The following is a 16,522-nucleotide window of genomic DNA, read 5'->3' on the forward strand; positions in this document are numbered from 1 at the left end:
TGAGGATGGACTTTCCCTAAACGACCCTTTCTCAGGACTTGAGCTGGTCCTCACGTAGATACTGTTCATAAGATGGCCCAACAGAGACTCTACCTCCTGCAGCAACCTTGCACAGCAGCTGGTCATATTCTGTCTGATCCATGAACAATCGCTTGTGGCTGAGCCAAACCACACAAAAAGGACAGAATCAAAATGCAATGAACAATTAGGTTTGCAGAGAGGATCATTAGGCTTAGTGTCAGGACAAGGGTAGCTAACATTTTTGCATTCTCACACATCCTGGACACAACACAAACTGAGCAAACTATTAGCTTCAGGTAGGCACTACAGACCAATATTTGCAAAAAAATAAGCCATCACAGAAAGTTTCTCGACACAGGCCGTTTCTCTGATGAACACAATGAACACCTTACAGCCTGATCAGTCAGCTATTCTGATGTGAAACCACAACCAGCCATACAATTACAGCCAATCAAGATCATTTCCCTACTACTTCATAAGTACTGCTTTGTGTTTATCTATCATATCAAATCTAAATCAAGTCATTTAAGTTTGTGGCTGTAAACAGACAAAATGTGAATACTTCTGCAAAGCACGGGTCTTCAGTAACTTACCAGCATACCTCTAATAGAATACAGATACTAGATATACTTTTAATTTTACTGTACATTGTCAGTTAATCAAGTAATCTCAAGTTACACTGATAAATAAAACCGTAAGCACAAATAAAAAAGAGAGCTTGAAAAGTCTCTAAGAGAACAGTGAATCAATAACCAATATATCTAACCTTGATGGTCAAGCAGGATGTTATTGGGATTCAAGTCCCGGCAGATGATGCCCTCTTGATGCAGACAGTCCAAGGCCGTAACAATCTCTACTGCCCAACATCGCACAAACTCCTCTGGGATATGAGCTTGGGTGGCAGCCAACGACAGCTCGTCTAACTCTGCAAACAGCCGTGACACTTCTTTATCAAAGTCGCTGCCACCTGTGGCTTTATTGACTCCTGATGATTCACCATCAAGATCTAATAAACTCTCAATGACTGTGCAAGCCTGAGTACCGTTCATAGCTGAGATAGAGGTTGTGGTGGTGTCACTGAGGACTGGAGCAGAGTCTGTGTTTCCTGCCATACAAGGTTGAGGTTTCTCACTTAAAACCCCTGTTTCTAGGTGGTGATCACTGCTTTGACTGTCCTCTAGGTCAAAGACTTGGTCACATGCCTCAAGTCCAAATGCCAGGCTGTCGTCCCATAGAGAAGTACATGCAAGACTATTGTCACAAGTTGCAGAGGCTGTAGAGAAAGATGAAAGTTCTTGTTCTGGGTGCTGCTCCTCCAGGTCCTCATGCTGGCTATGTAGCTGCAAGACATCAGGTTGGATGCACTTTTGAGAAGTGGCTGCAACTTCAAGGCCCAAACACACCCCTGAAGGTTCTGATTCCTCCTGTGTAAAGTCTGCAGTCCCACTTATTACAGGAAGATTGACCAACAAGTCTGGTGGATGACCCTCATCTTCGACTACTGCCTCCTTAAAGGAGATGACAGGCACTGACTCATTAAACCCCTTATCGCTACTGTCCAACCCCCACAACTCCAAGCTTGGGCCCTTTACTTCCCGAGCCAGCTCTGGTAGCTCCTCTGTGACCTCTGAACCTAGGTCAGACGTAGAAAACTGAGGCGGCTGCTTCTGAGAATGCCAGTGCTCCCCCAAATCGAGGCCAGTGACCTCGCTAGCGCTGTCTTTGCTGTCAATGCGGAAAAATTCCATCGGCGTGTGTTTGGACTGATCCAAAGAGAGAGGCTCTGTGGGGGATCGTAAAGGACTGAAAACGTCACTGTGATCATGTCCTTCACTGCGGGTCTGGTCAGTTTCAAGGGTTTGGCCGCTCTTATCAGAAAACTCACTGAAGAAGCCGAGCTCCTGAGAGCCTCCTGGGGAAGAAAGGCTGTCATTGCTGAGCAGCGAACGGCTGTATGAAGACGCTGTTGCTGTTGTATTAGGCACCTCCAAAGAAAGCATTTCCTGCTCGCTCCTCTCATCAACCTCCTCTTCTAGTGCATCTGGTTCTACTTTTTCTTGTTCGTACTCATTGCAAAGACTCAAATAACTGTTTGTGCACTCCTCCTCAGAAGTCGCACCAGAGTCAGTCTGAGCTCCAATTTGGTCCCGGAGCCCTGCAGGGACGGCACTTTTAACAGGAGACATGAAAGGGATTTCCCCTTCTTTCTGAAGGCCTAAAGCAAGATGTGAACCAGCATATGGCTCCGAATCACAACTAGCAGAACCTGCATCCAGCTGTGGTATTATGTGGTGTGGAGAATGTACAGCCGTTGTGTGGCTCTTCTGGATGAAAGGAATGTCAAAGCTCTCCTCTGGGCTGGAATTACGAAGGTACTTTCCGATGTGAGACCACAGCTTCCCACCTGAAGAGAAAAGAAGAACACAGTTAAAATTAAAGAAACAAGGACTACACACGAGGGAAGAAGAACAAAGAAGACAGGTTTTGGTCTCCACTAAATCAAAACTTCGAGGAAAACGTTTAAGTCTATTTTTTTTTCTATTTCTGAAAAGCTCAAATCATTATATGCCTTTCTTAAGAAAACGTTCCTGCCATAAATTCTGCTGAGAAGAACTGCTTATTTGCAATAATAGTTTTGAAGGTTTCAAAATGTGAGAATCCTTCGCGAAATATTGAAAGAAAGATGGCTATTTGGTCAGACTGACATTAATTTCTGTAAAACAGAAAATCTGAAGACTAAACAGAAGTTCACATCTTAAATATCTACAAAATTCATAAAATTCCCAGGGATTTCAAAAATCCTATTCATTTCTTGACTCAACTTTCCAGAGTTATTGGTCCTTCTGATATGAAGGACAAATCATAAAAGAAAGGAAGGAAAAGAAAGAACCTGAGGAAGTGAATATTAAACATTTTTACAATATAATGCATTAATTCCTAAAAGGTGATGGAAATTCACTGTCTGAGAATCATTGGTTCAAGGTAAACAAATTCTTTGCTCTGAAATTTTGATCATTATCCCAAACAAAGCTTCACTATGCCTCCTATATAAGAGTTGGCAATGGAAGCACCAAGCAGTTTTGAGAGATAACTACAGGGGTCCTTCCATAAAGTATCTGTGGTGGGTGTGTGTAAAGGGACAGACATAACTTTTCAGGGGTTGGTGGTCAAGCTATGACAGATGGAATCAGCATCTGTTGTGCGTGGCTGAAAAGAACATGGAGTTCAGAGTCATGATGATAATGTCAGGGCAGTTCGATGCTTTCAGAAGTAAATCCATCCGCATGTTGTCGGGTCTAATGTCACATAGGTCATTGTCTGTCTCTTCTCATCAGGATCTTGCAACGGAAAAGAATACTGAATAACAAAACTGGTGACCAACTTTGCATGAGGGTCAGTATGTACTACTAATGTTAGCAAAATGTAACTATGGAGTACACCAGGTTAAAAGGGTTATGAGGGTGTTAAAAAATGTGACTGTATTTCCCTGTATTCACACAGCGTACATCCACATCCTAGAGTAAGTAGGTTGTAAGGAGGTCCAGGTGTTGCGATAGGTAATGAAGCACGGCACCACCTGGTATTCAGAATAATGACCTGTGACACACACCCATCTCAATAAAACATCCGTCTGAAACAAGGGCACAGAGAGGGTAGGAGATCTGATGAGCAAGGGAAATAACAAGAAGCTGAGAAGATTAAGCCTATAAGTAGAACGGTTATGTCTCACCTTCAGCGTAGTGCAGCAGAAGGAAAACAGTGTCTTCAGAGATGATGAACTTTCTCAGCTGCACCATGTGGGGCACGGAGAGCGGCATAATAGTCTTCTTAGCCTGCCCACAGTCACTGCTTTTCCTCAGTCCCTACAACAGAACATGTGTTGCACAACAAGATCAGACGAGGAACGGAAGGATTTCGTTTGCTGTTGGGTTTCAGTAAAAAATTAGAAACTGGCTAAGGAGAAACCTTCCATTAACAAAGTGTCGTCTGCGCCCCAGGGCAACCCAAAGTTGTTGGATTCATCAAGCTATGTGCGGCATCTGATTTAAAAGAGCACCACGCATTAGGTTGGCTCTGTGAGAAAATGTGTGGGTTTCGCCTGTATGTGTGTGCGTGTGTAGTCATTTGTGCGTTAGCATCTGGCGCATGTCTCACACCTGAGAGCAGAGGGGCTGACAGAGACAGGCCCATTAGAATCAATTACACCGGTCACACACAGGGGCTTCTGGCACACTTCACACTCATGGCCAGGACAACGAGAATGCAGAAAAAACATTCACAAACACCCACTAGCACAGGAATGATACCAACTTTGAGGATGAATGTCTCCTGTGTCCTCTTGTCAATGACCAGAAGAACCTGCAGCGAAAAAGCAGCTTTACCTACTACTTGAAAACAAATTTTAAAAAATAACATAGACTAAAAATCACTTTAAAGTTACATTCCTGTTTTAAACTGACAGGAATGGGCAAAGACAATGAAGGGTTATAAAAACATCAACTACTGCGTTGCTTACCGTCATCAATATGCTGAGGAGAAGTGTATTTTATGAGGATAACAAAAAGGTTTAATAGGTCTTAAATTGATGATATTTGCGAACTAAAAAAAAACTGACTGTGGTTCCCACTACTGGCCCCATGAGAGCAATATGACTGAATCAGTCACCATGTGTGCTGTACATACTTTATGTTGAGAGTTGTGTTTATGTTCGCAGGGCTCTGGTTGTAGAAAGTCATCGTTGAAGTGCCAAAAAGTTTGTGGTGCATTTGTACATTTTAATTGACACTTACTTTTATTCCATAAAATAATACATCTCGCCAATCAGTATTTCATACCAATTCTCCCTGTCAAACTCACATACTTGTAAGCTAATTTTCAAAGATTTTAGCTCATTTCTGAAGGACCCTTATTATTTTTGGCAGATTTCTGAACAGGTACCAGGATTTAAATGTGGAATATGAAAAAAAATTACTGATTGGATAAAAACAAATGGTTAGATGGTGAAATGATCAAACAAATGTATGAATTTATGTATCTGTCAACATATGCATGGATGTGTAGATATTTACAACTTTTAGACAAAAAAACATGAAAAAATATACTTTTCTACATGTGGAAAGTAATAAAAATGTCCTCACTATATCATCAAGAAATGTACACCTTATCCTAAAGAATCTAATCATTTATCATTCTCCTTCCCTTTCAGTCCTAAACATTTTTCTCAAAACATCTTCATTTTCTCACTCCATGATCCCTGCTTTCCTCCCTAACATCTCCATTGCTGCTCTGGTCTCCAGCCATCTCAGGGGAGAGCTTGAGCATATGTGTCTGACCCGGTGTGTGTGTGTGTGTGTGTTGTTCTCGCCAGGCGACCCTGACTGGGACCAAACAGGTGCGGGCTAAATGGATATGAATGGAGCTGTGAGTAAACAGAGTGGCAGTGCTAGCCAGGGTGCTAATATAATTAAGAAATAAACATCAGGGAAGAGAGGGGGGGGGAGATGGAGAGAAAGGGTGAGGGAGGGGCAGCAGGGTGAGGAGCTCCTGCCATCTGTCCCCTCTGTCCTCATTTAAAATAAAAACAGAGGACGTAGAAAGAGGAGGAGACCTGATCTATAATGCGTAAATTGTTTTTGCATTGCACTTGAGCAAGTTTCTGAAATACTGTGCGATATAACACGTGTTGGTGCAGTGTCAATGTTTTCCTTCGGGTTCTGTGTGTGTGTGTGTGTGTGTATACACAGGCTGAGCATCATCGATTCAATGTTGTGTGTCATTCTCCGAGCTCCGTGCCAAGTCATTTCATGGCTGAGTGGTGAAGTTGCTTCGCCGGCAGCTGTTTGAGAGGACCAACTACCCAAACTGACCTTGTGGTAGTCATAACTGACGCTAAACATACACACACTCAGCCCTTGCCATACATCTAGTAAATCTATTACATTTTACTGCCTCAGATAAAAGAGATGGGAGAATATGGGGTAGGACACAAGGAGGAGAAGTCTGAAGATGGATACCATCCGCATTCTTGGTCAGGGGTTATGATGAAACAAATGACCGCTAGCTCGACCTGACTGTTGTCATTTTAAAACAAATCTAACCTTAAATCATGCTGCGTTCAAAGACAGATTTATTTCCTAAGCAGAGGAGCTTGACCTTATAAAAGACATATGAGGCTCACTTCATGATTACATTTTGGAATTAAAGAACATCAAAACAAATCGAAATGAGTTTATGCAGGTTACAGATCTTGTAAGCTTACCTTGTTAATGACACCTATCACCCTGTAAGCTATCAGCTCATCAGATGGACTCTGCTGCCCTCCTCTGCTTGAAGAAGAACAGCATTGAGCTCCAAAGGCCTTGGCAAAACAAAAAACAGCAACGTTTTAGTCACAATGTTTAAATTCTAACAAATGAAAAGAAATAGGATATAAGTTATGTGTTTAACAGCATTTATTAAAGGAAAAAAAAAAAAAACCTTTATGAACCAAGCAGAGAAGTGACCACTCACCACAGTCTGTGTTGATCCCTGACCCATATTGCTTCTCAGATGTAGACCTGAAATCTGCTCTGCACGCATCAGATACTCAGCAGTTTTCTTCTTCACCGCCTCTCGTCGTGAGGCACTTGGTTCACCTGAAGAGAGGTAATTGAAAATATTTCAATTAGTAGGATTTTTATGGCAAAGACAAAGTCAGTGAGAAAATCCTTTACTCTGAGGTAGTGCACCTTGTGTTTGTGTCTACACCAAAGAGAGAGACATTTAAAAGCAAATGTCAAAAGAAACTGAGCAACTTTTAGAAACCGTAGAAGAACAGCAAAGGACCACGTTAAAATTTAAACTGAATATCTGGCACATTAAAGGTCATTACTGAAACTGTTACAGGTCTCAAGTCTACTTCCTGTAGATAAATGTTTCTGAAGTCTCTGACCTTGTACTCCTTGAAGCAGCAAGTCAACCCCACTGCGGTAGTATAAAAACGCTGCCTGGTAGTCCTGCTCACTTTCCTTTTGTACAGCAAAACCGATCAGTTCACTGGCTTTGTCGAGGTAGTCCGACTTTACGTCCGTAGCGTTGACGCCGCTGGTTTTCCTTAGACTGCGGGAGAAGAGTGGTGTTCGATTTGGGCAGCTGACCTCTGGGTTAGGGGCTGACGAGGCGGGGACGGGGGCAGGGGACGGGGTACGCCGTTCACGCAGCGAGGGCAAACGAGGACTGCAGATACTACTGATGTTGGTGGCTTCCCCCTGTGGCTGGTTTGGGGAGGTGCTACCTGAGGCCATGCCATCATCCAACTCAGCCAGAGAGTCTGTATCCACTGCCAGGGAGGTCAGGTCGCTGTCACTAGGAGGGCCTGAAAGACAAGATACAAAATAAGTTAGTGAAACAATGTTTAACAAATAATAGGGCAGCATGTTTCCAAAAAAAAAATCTGCTGAATTTACCCCCATACTCAGATGTGACAGTCAACTCCTCTGCACCACTGATGTCTCTTTGTACTGAAAAAAGCATGACTGATAAGATTTTATACAACAGAAAGAGAAACATTTTGGAAGAGTTTTATGTGAACGCCTACCATCAGAACTACAGTCTGATAAACTATCAGCCAGAAAGTCAGAAAAAGGCTCAGCTGGTCCAATAAGATCTGAGCCGTCGTGGATCTCTCCACCCTAGGAGAAAAAAAATTGTAAATGAATACATAAAGCTCAACTATTTGGTCTAATACTTATTTCTGCATAAACTGTCAAATACCTTGAAGAAATCTTGAATGTGTTGACTACTGTACAGAGCGGGGATGTTTGCAGAAAACTGCAGGAGATCCTCAGAGCACTGTCTTCTTTCCTCAATCACTGACTCATCGAATCGACCTTAATAAGCGCAAAAACACTTAAAAACACCTTTTTCAGACATTATGCATTCATAACATTGCAGCTTTTTCACATGTACAATCACAAACAAATGTCCATCTGATTCAAATTTTACACAACACAAAGACAAAGTAGTTCACAGTACAGTGAAAGGAAAGAATTACATGCTCTTAAAAAAATATATATTTAACAAATAAAATTCTGAAAAGTGTACTGTCCATTTTCCTTTATCCCCTTTTTCTTTAATCCCTCAAAATACATTACAGCAAGTTACAGCAACAACAAACTATGAAACTGAATTGTTTCATTTCCTTTTCAAAGACAACTAAAGCCCATTAATAAAAGAAAAAAGACATTCAAGTGTATGTTGAAGGCATTCCAGTTAATTTGTTGTGTTTTCAAAAATATAAAATTTTAACCGTGTTGTTTATGACAGTTTTATAATTACAAGTCAACATCTGATGTAAATAGGTAAAAATGGTGAGTATCTTACCGAATACTTTGGCTTTAGCGAAGGGAGGAAATAGCTCAGAATGGCTACATACATTCCTGTACAGCTGCCAGAGGTTCTGATGTAGCTTCCGGAAATCACTGTATCTCTTCCATACTATTATCTGTGGCAAGAGAAACAGAGAGCGTTGCTGGAGATGGAGAGGAAGCCAACTAAAGAGAACCAATCAATATTATTATGTTTAAAAGTACCAGTTTAATGATTAAATAAAAGTCGTGCATGAATGCAATTTTATCAAGTCTGAATTGTTCTAATACAAATTATGAGTTGCTAACATCGATTTTTTATTTATTTATTTTTTTTACATACATTTGCCATTTCGTAAAGAATTTAAGCAACCACTCCAAACACATTAGCAAATCTGGCTTATCTTACAACTTAAATGTCTTTATTCATTTGTATTTTTTTTTTAAATAAACCTTTAAATTCAAGCTACATCACCAGATAAAGACGTTCCACACAACAAAACACAGTAATCTCATGTTGAGATGAAATTTTGGCTTTCAAAAATCTCACACGTTTCGTTGGTTCAAAGGTAAACTAGGTAAACTAAGCAGATCACCAGTGCTGGCCTGAAGGACGTCTCGGTTACTGAGGAATGTAGCGCTTCGAGGCAAAACTTAGTCTCAAGGAAACAGATGTAATTGACATCATGCTTCCTGAATTAGCTCTGGGACCAGACAACGCTGAATTCCTCTCCGTTTTAAATGGATGCTTGTGCTTTTAATGCACATTAATGGATACACAATAAAGTGGGGAGATGAAGCTTTGCTGACATGAGACAGAAAGCTGTGTAGTCATGAGTGTGAACTGAATGTTTCTTTTGTTGACTTGCAATACTTAGAAAGATGCAAAAGAAAAAACAAATTGCAAAAACATTCTTTACAAAAGGCCCAAAATGTTACATAAAACTATTGTAACATAAACAATGTAGCTTTAGATGGTAAAATCTTGTTTTTAAAGTAAAACAAAAACTGAAAGAACAGCAAAAGAAAGCTTATTTTCACCTAGTCCCTGAATGGTTTTCATAACTTGGATTTTTTTTTTAATAGATACAAATAAATGCTATCGTAAAAATAAACACCGGCAGAATATTACAGAAAAAAATCTGTAATTTAATTTTTTTGTAAAAGAAATACAAAAATATAAGTGTTTACCTCTTGGACATCTTCTGGATTCTTCCGAGAGATTAACTGTAACGAGGAGAAAAAGCAGAATTAGGGATTTTTATCACGATAGAGACTTTCTAGACGGGCAGTTGCGAGGACAAGCGGGGCAGACAGCCCACAGTGTCACAATGACTTCATTATGAAGCCCATGACGAAAGGCTTGTGTGTTAGAACGGGACATCTCCAAAATCTTGATAAGCAACATGGCAGCTAGGGGGAGACAAACAAACTCAACTCCTCTGTCAGCTGTTACTAAAACTATTGCTGAGCTCTGGTGCTTGAAAGAATAATGAAATAACTCTTATATTTCATTATTGAAAGGGTAGCTTTCAATATTTCAGAGATACTTTCGGCTTAACAAGTCAGAAGTAACAAAAAGAAAAATGTGAAGAAAAAAAAACAATGACAAAATTCTTTTAAACAAGAAAATACTTTGGCATTTCAGGAGCAATTAAAATTTTGGGGTCTTAAAGTCGGATTTAGTAGCTTAATGGGGTAAAATCCAGTTCAGCAGCAGGCTTTAGTTTCACAGAAGTGCTTCACTTCATGATGGGATGTTATTGCCATGGTAACTTATGTGGTAAGCCTAGAGAGAATGAGAACAACAAATGTACAGGCGTGTTCATTTTAATATGTCTTCTCACCATTGTTTAACATGTGACCTTATTTAAACTCAACAGGAATTGCACATTTTAAAAATAATTTAGTAGGAAATTACGTGTCTTCTTAGTAGGAAAGAAATTGAAACCCATGTTTCAAAAGATTTACTTTACAATAAATCATTCTCTGCGTTTTCTTGGTGTTCTAAAAATAATTGTGCAAACTTATTTATGATAATGTTGCATAAAGTTGCCTGCTAGTACAGCAAATTATACTAGAACGTGTATAATTGTTGTTCCTTTTTTTGTGAATCAGCTGTTTTTAGCAAGGATTATTATTTTGTGTCAGCTTGTTCTTGTGAAAAACACACAGCTCCAGATACATGTTATGGGACAACAGTCAATGATTTAAGAAATATTATATTACTATACTAATATGGTATTTAGAGAAACCATATTTTTGTTATTATTTCACCACATATCAAATATAGCACGTATGTTCATTACAGGGTGCATAGTGCTTCCTGTGGGTAAAAGCGAAAGTGATTCTATTCTTAAGGCTGTGATTTACTTGAGGAGTCTCAATCTCTATTAAGGCAAATATACTGTGAAACATTACTGTGATAACCAAAAGCACAACTGGTTTGTCCAGCTTTAGGTTAGGTCAGTCACTCCGTGTCAACAATGTCTTAAATTTTATATGTAGCAGTATGATTCGTAATAAATGTTTTATTAAAAATTAGAAGCTAGCCACTCAGAAATGCTACCCGATACTTAAAGCATTGAAATTGGGAAGGTAATATGAATTGTTACAATAGGAAAGTCGTCCTCGACGGCTTAAATTGCTGTTATCACTGCATGAAATCTTCATCTCATTGCCTTTGCTAGCACAGCTCAAGCTAGCAAGATAGCTAATAACATTTAGCATTTCCCGAGCTGTCACAAAGGCCACAGTCGGTTTACTTACCCTGGCTGTGACTTTATACACAGTGTAGCCTTTCTGGTGCCGTGTAGGATCTGTCACTGTATAAAACCGAGCGAGTTCTCCTCTGTCCCGCTGTGATATCATTCTGATAGTGACAACATTGCCGAAGCTATCAGCCGGCTAGCCGTACACATTCATTCTGTAATCACATTTGGCGTGAAGTCTAAACTAGAGCGCCTCCCTGAGGAAAAACAATGGTACTACGTGTAGTAATGGGGAGGCATTGCTATATACAATAAATAAATGAATTAAGTGAATATAATGTTTTAGCTTCATTCTTTCAAGTATTAATAAAAGAATACAACACATCTATGTTTTGCATCAACCTTTTTATTTAAGTCAAACAAACATTTATGAATGCAGACTGCTGTAACTACATATATAGATCAATTTACTGTGAAAGTGCAAGGAATGAAGAGGAATTAAAAGTAAATGTGTGAGTGACATTTTCTGGAACTAAAATCTATTTACAACATTTCATTGCTTTATTACCATGAAAATATTTTTTTGTCTGACACATTTTTTTCTTTTTTAATATAGAGAGTTAAAATTGCAGCTAATGAGCCTCTATTGTACTTTATGACAAAAATATAAATTGATCCGCTCATAAAAATCTCTTATACTTGCTAACACACCTAGTGATCATAAGCATCATTTAAGTTCAAAATTGTCTATTTCATTCAATATTAACTGTCCTAAGTTGGCATATGGATTTGTTTCATATACAGCCATGCTACATTATAGCAATTGAAAGGAGCAGAAGGATGATTCCTCCAGCTGTCACCATCCAGGAAATACTGAGTCTGCTTGCAATATTTGTATTTTTGCAAGTAGCAGTTGGCGTCTCCATTACGTTCCTGACAGTGCCATGTCTGTAAAGCGATGATTTGCTCTGCAATAGTAACAGAAGCAGTTGAAACAAATCTTTTTACGGGCTGTGACTTTAAAATAAATATGTGACATAATGCGGTAGACTTTTATAAATATTACATTACCAATAAAAGTAGCCAGTATAACAAAATGTTAAAAATGACGTGACAAAGGGAAAATCCATGCTGGCTACAACTGAACAAAAGTCGATTTGAAATCATTATTGTATAACCACACCATTTTAATAAATAGACTGGCCCTATTTACTGATGATTGCTCAATATGAAAAGTAAAATAAATTACCAAAGGAAACACTGTCAACTTACATTGGCATCAGTGATGTATTGAACTTGTGGCAGGGCATTCACCAAGCTCTGATACTCAGCGATTCTGTCAGAAATAATTAAAGCTGTATTAAAAAAAAAATAACTTTGCAACAAACGTTTACACTGTAAATCATTAAGCTTAGCAAAAATGCCAAGTGTTTGATTCCATTGTTCTTACTGATCAGCTGTGGTGGATAGAAGTGTTGTATTTGGGCGACTGGTGCATGAAGTAATATTGATAGCTGGGTAGTAGAACAGGAAAGCCAGACACATTTCGTCAGAGGTGGACAAACCCATCTGAAAGGTTGACAATATGAAATATAAGTTTCCTTATTTTTTTTAAAACACATTGCTTAATGTTCCCAAAAATATGTCGGAATTGTCTGGTACTGTAATATGCAACTATATAATGCCATTATAGGTGCAACACAACAAACAACTTTAAAAAGTTTAGTCTTTCACTTTAAATCCTAAGCAATAGATTCACAGCAGACAGCATGGAAAATCACAAGTGTTCAGTGAGTTTATCAGAAAATCAAAAATATTCTATAAGACCAATAACAAAACGATAATGTTTATGACAGAAATGAAAGCCTACTCAAAACTTTGTGCTTTATGGTATGTGCACACACTTGTTCAGGTTTCTCTTGCAGGAATAGCAGCATCAGTGCATCACAAAAGCAAATCAACCCTCACAGTTTGTCTGGTTTCGCATTTCTTCCTTTGGAAATACTTCAAAGGTTCTCTACAGGGCTTATGTCAGCAAGTTCTGCTGGAAAATGACACCAGCGTCTCCATGATGTTTATCAGCAGGTAGGGCATAACTTGGAAAAAATGCCCTTGCTGAGAAAACACAGTGGATTAACACTGTTCTCCTGATCTTCAGTGACTGTTTAAACTTTAAATTGGACTTCAGACAGTTTGGATTTTCTGTCTGCCCATTCTTCCTTTGGGCTCCAGTGACTTTGTCTTCCAGAGTTGTAGCCCGTGTCTTTGATATGTGTGTGGAGTCTTGAAGCACTGATTACAAATGCAGTCCACACTAAAAGGTTATCTTCCACTTAATTTTCAATTAAACCTGACAACATTTCAGCAGTCTTCCATTTGATTGTAGGGACCACAATAAGTTCATAACATAAGATTTGTAAAAAAAATTCTTCATAATTTGTAAGAAATCTTCAACTTTTTTGAGAAGCTGAATTATGAATTTATATTAGTTCTAAGTTTCACCAACATGAACTGCAATAACAACTTAAAGTATGTGACACTGTATTTAATTAATTTATATGTTACATCCACTTTTTGAATCAAATTAGTGAAATAAAAGAACTTTGATGATATTCTGATTTCCTGAGACGAACCTGTACTTCCTAATTTTACTCATAGGAGTAGGATCTAATAACAATCAACAGTTCGGGTTTCTTCTCCAATTGCATTTACAGAGAATGTTAAGAACAGTCGTCTTTACCTTCCGGAGTTTGCCACATTCTGTACATTTTTGGAATGTGCCCTTGTTTTGTTTTTGCTTTTTTGTTGTTGTTGTCTTTTAAAGACATTTCCACTTTGGTTTTATTTTTGTTTAATTAATAAATAATGGCAGTTTGGAATTTGCGGTGTCAAGTTTTCCACACCTAACATCAGATTTAAATCATTTATAATGTGGTAAAGACCAGACTACTCTTCTGTTAAAAGATCTGACAGGACATGATTATTTAATGATCAACGTAAATAATAAGGATTTTGCAGCAATGTTGATGTGTTTCGGTTTCTGACTTTGAATTAGCAATTTCTCTTTTTGTTATTTATTTATATTTTTTTGTAAACATCTGTTAATACAACAAGGCTGACCCACCATAGTGGATTGAGTGCGATTTAAGGTATTGTAGACGCACTCCACAATGATCTCATCACCCTGAAATGAAAGAAACAAGTAATTTAGCATTATGAGAGCCCAAAGTGTTTTAATCTTTTACTAAACATGTTCTTGGCTGAAAGAAGTTAATAAAGCTCACCGGTTTGATTGTCTTGATGTTTCCTAAATTGACAATTTCTTGCATGTCAAAGTCATAGTTTTCATTTACTCCCAAGAAATCTATTTGCTTTCCTTTTCTAGAAAGATCAACCACAAAATATAAAGTTATGTTTGAAAACCAAACATTCTGTGCTTTAGAGATCAAATGTATTTTCTTTGGTATGATGTTACGCCTCAGGTTAAAGAGTGGGTGGCTGGCGTGAAGCAAGTACTCATCTTGTTTTTCTCACCTGAAGTGGCCCACTCTGACTTTCCTGCCAGCCAAGTGAGTGTGCAAGAGCACTGAAAACACTTGAAGGTCGGGTATGGGGTCCACAAGCTGTGGGTGGAAATGAAAACTTGCATCAACACACAGTGCCTGCAAATGTAGTCACGTTTTGTTTTTTTGTTTTTTGCGATTTATTATGTTAAAACCACAATATTCAATGATTTCTATTATCAGGCAGTCATATCATATTTGCATAATTTGGGATTTGTTTTTTCCAGTTTTGAGAACTTCAAATGATTGATAAACAACAGTTTCAATTATAAGTCAACAATAGATAAGGTCCCTCCTCCCTTGGAGGATGTGAATAAAGAAGAAAATGACATAAACAGAACTGTGAGGTTCAAATCAGAAAATTCTTCTTTTTACATAATTATCTATTTGCTAAAGAATAGCTGCTGGGATACATTACCAGGCTGTCACCATAGGAGACGACTCCACCTATTTCTCGTTTAAGTGGCAGCTTGAAGCATAGTTGGTCAGTAATCAGCACTGATCAATTCTTCCTGTTTCAGTTAATATTTTATTTTCTTTAATTGTTTTTATTTGTTGCTCTTATTGCAAACCTGTGTTTTTTTTTTATTTTATTTTGATGATATTGTATTAATATGTAAAAGGTTATAGGGTCATAAATACTTTCAAAAGTAGGCGTAGAATAAGTAGTGCAATTGCAGTTTCATCTATTGCATACAGAGTTTCATACCTGTGAAAACAAAGACGTGTTGCAAATGCCATACGTGTGGAACTTTTCTGCTTTAGGAGGGACGTTATACTCCATGTGACTCACTGGGAACACTCCTGTGGTTAGAATGCCCACGTCATGCTGTCGAAGTTTGTCCGTGTAGTAAAGCCTCAGTCCTGAGCTGTCTATGATATCTATGCAACGAAAGGAAGACAAATAAATGACTCCTAAAATGGCACACAAAAAGCCTTTGTTCCAAAAGTATGTTACCTTCTTTCTTTTGTGGGTTATTGTAATGGATTTCCAACCTGTAGTATGTGTCACTGTCAGTTCCTCCTATGGGAATACCTGTATTCTCAGGAAGCTCGTATGCCTAAGAATTCAGACAAAGATGTTTGCAATGAATGTAGGTCGTTCAATAAAATATTTAGACAGATTGGCATTAATATATACCAAGAAGGTAGAAACGTACTAAACAACAAAAAATAAACTGAATCTGTGGGTCAAAGAATTATTTTTGGATCCTTTTTGTCTGTCTCTCGACCATCTTCCCTGCTTAGGGCATTTTTAGGCTTACTAAAATAAACCTTCCTTCGTTTAACATTTTCTCACATTAGGAGCCAAGGCTCCTAAGATGCTTTGTGAATAACCTTTATTTTATCAAGGTAAAATTCTAGAAAAAAAAAATCTTTGAACCCCAGAAATTCGAAGATATTTCCTAAAATGACATCACTAGGAGTTACTCATAGTCTTAGGATTGTCTGAGAATATCTACAGGTCATGTTCCCTTACTGTTCCTCCTACTGCCCATGAAGCCACCACTCCAAAGCAGGTGTCTCCCATGTCACCCATGTAGCACGGTTTATCATATGGTTCTTTCACAAAAGAGGGACAGTGATACAGCAACATGTGATGGACGACTTCCTGGTTCTCAATCTCTGGCTCAATCTAAAAGGTAAGAAACAGTTATCTAATGATTAACTCAAATTAAACAGTGTTTTTAACATCACAGCAGCACAAGCCACCAGTAATTTTTTGCAGCTTTGAAAGAGTAACAAATGTCAATGTATTCAAATAGGATTGTATGGGATAGAGCAACACTGTGAAGTGAAAAAGATAGTTTTCAGAACCATTTCCTATAGAAATGAACACCGTGTCACGATCTGTGTTTCTGTGTGTTTATTTTTGAGTTTT

The 16,522-nt window shown here is 38.5% G+C and overlaps 2 protein-coding genes across 3 annotated transcripts in view; both read right to left on the bottom strand.

Moving 5' to 3' along the window:
- The window catches only part of rps6kc1 (ribosomal protein S6 kinase polypeptide 1), a 35,624-nt gene extending 24,310 nt beyond the window's left edge, over positions 1-11,314 (bottom strand). For both annotated transcript variants that reach the window (XM_007552856.2, XM_007552854.2), the window contains exons 1-12: positions 11,136-11,314; positions 9,558-9,593; positions 8,383-8,503; positions 7,774-7,889; positions 7,598-7,691; positions 7,467-7,520; positions 6,953-7,375; positions 6,532-6,656; positions 6,281-6,379; positions 4,333-4,380; positions 3,752-3,884; positions 788-2,425 (exon numbers count right to left, since the gene is read on the bottom strand). In XM_007552856.2, coding sequence (XP_007552918.1) covers positions 788-2,425; positions 3,752-3,884; positions 4,333-4,380; positions 6,281-6,379; positions 6,532-6,656; positions 6,953-7,375; positions 7,467-7,520; positions 7,598-7,691; positions 7,774-7,889; positions 8,383-8,503; positions 9,558-9,593; positions 11,136-11,237 — 2,989 coding nt within the window. In that variant the 5' untranslated portion in view covers positions 11,238-11,314. The remainder of the gene's footprint in view (positions 1-787; positions 2,426-3,751; positions 3,885-4,332; positions 4,381-6,280; positions 6,380-6,531; positions 6,657-6,952; positions 7,376-7,466; positions 7,521-7,597; positions 7,692-7,773; positions 7,890-8,382; positions 8,504-9,557; positions 9,594-11,135) is intronic.
- Positions 11,315-11,465: 151 nt separating this feature from the next.
- Positions 11,466-16,522, bottom strand: part of moxd1l (monooxygenase, DBH-like 1, like) — a 9,671-nt gene continuing 4,614 nt past the window's right edge. Inside the window, exons 5-13 of the mRNA XM_007552857.2 lie at positions 16,121-16,276; positions 15,599-15,701; positions 15,350-15,522; positions 14,612-14,700; positions 14,362-14,458; positions 14,202-14,261; positions 12,528-12,646; positions 12,350-12,413; positions 11,466-12,045 (exon numbers count right to left, since the gene is read on the bottom strand). Coding sequence (XP_007552919.1) covers positions 11,887-12,045; positions 12,350-12,413; positions 12,528-12,646; positions 14,202-14,261; positions 14,362-14,458; positions 14,612-14,700; positions 15,350-15,522; positions 15,599-15,701; positions 16,121-16,276 — 1,020 coding nt within the window. The 3' untranslated portion in view covers positions 11,466-11,886. The remainder of the gene's footprint in view (positions 12,046-12,349; positions 12,414-12,527; positions 12,647-14,201; positions 14,262-14,361; positions 14,459-14,611; positions 14,701-15,349; positions 15,523-15,598; positions 15,702-16,120; positions 16,277-16,522) is intronic.

The sequence above is a fragment of the Poecilia formosa genome, unplaced genomic scaffold, assembly GCF_000485575.1.
Source record: "Poecilia formosa unplaced genomic scaffold, Poecilia_formosa-5.1.2 Scaffold53, whole genome shotgun sequence".
NCBI classification, from domain to species: domain Eukaryota; kingdom Metazoa; phylum Chordata; class Actinopteri; order Cyprinodontiformes; family Poeciliidae; genus Poecilia; species Poecilia formosa.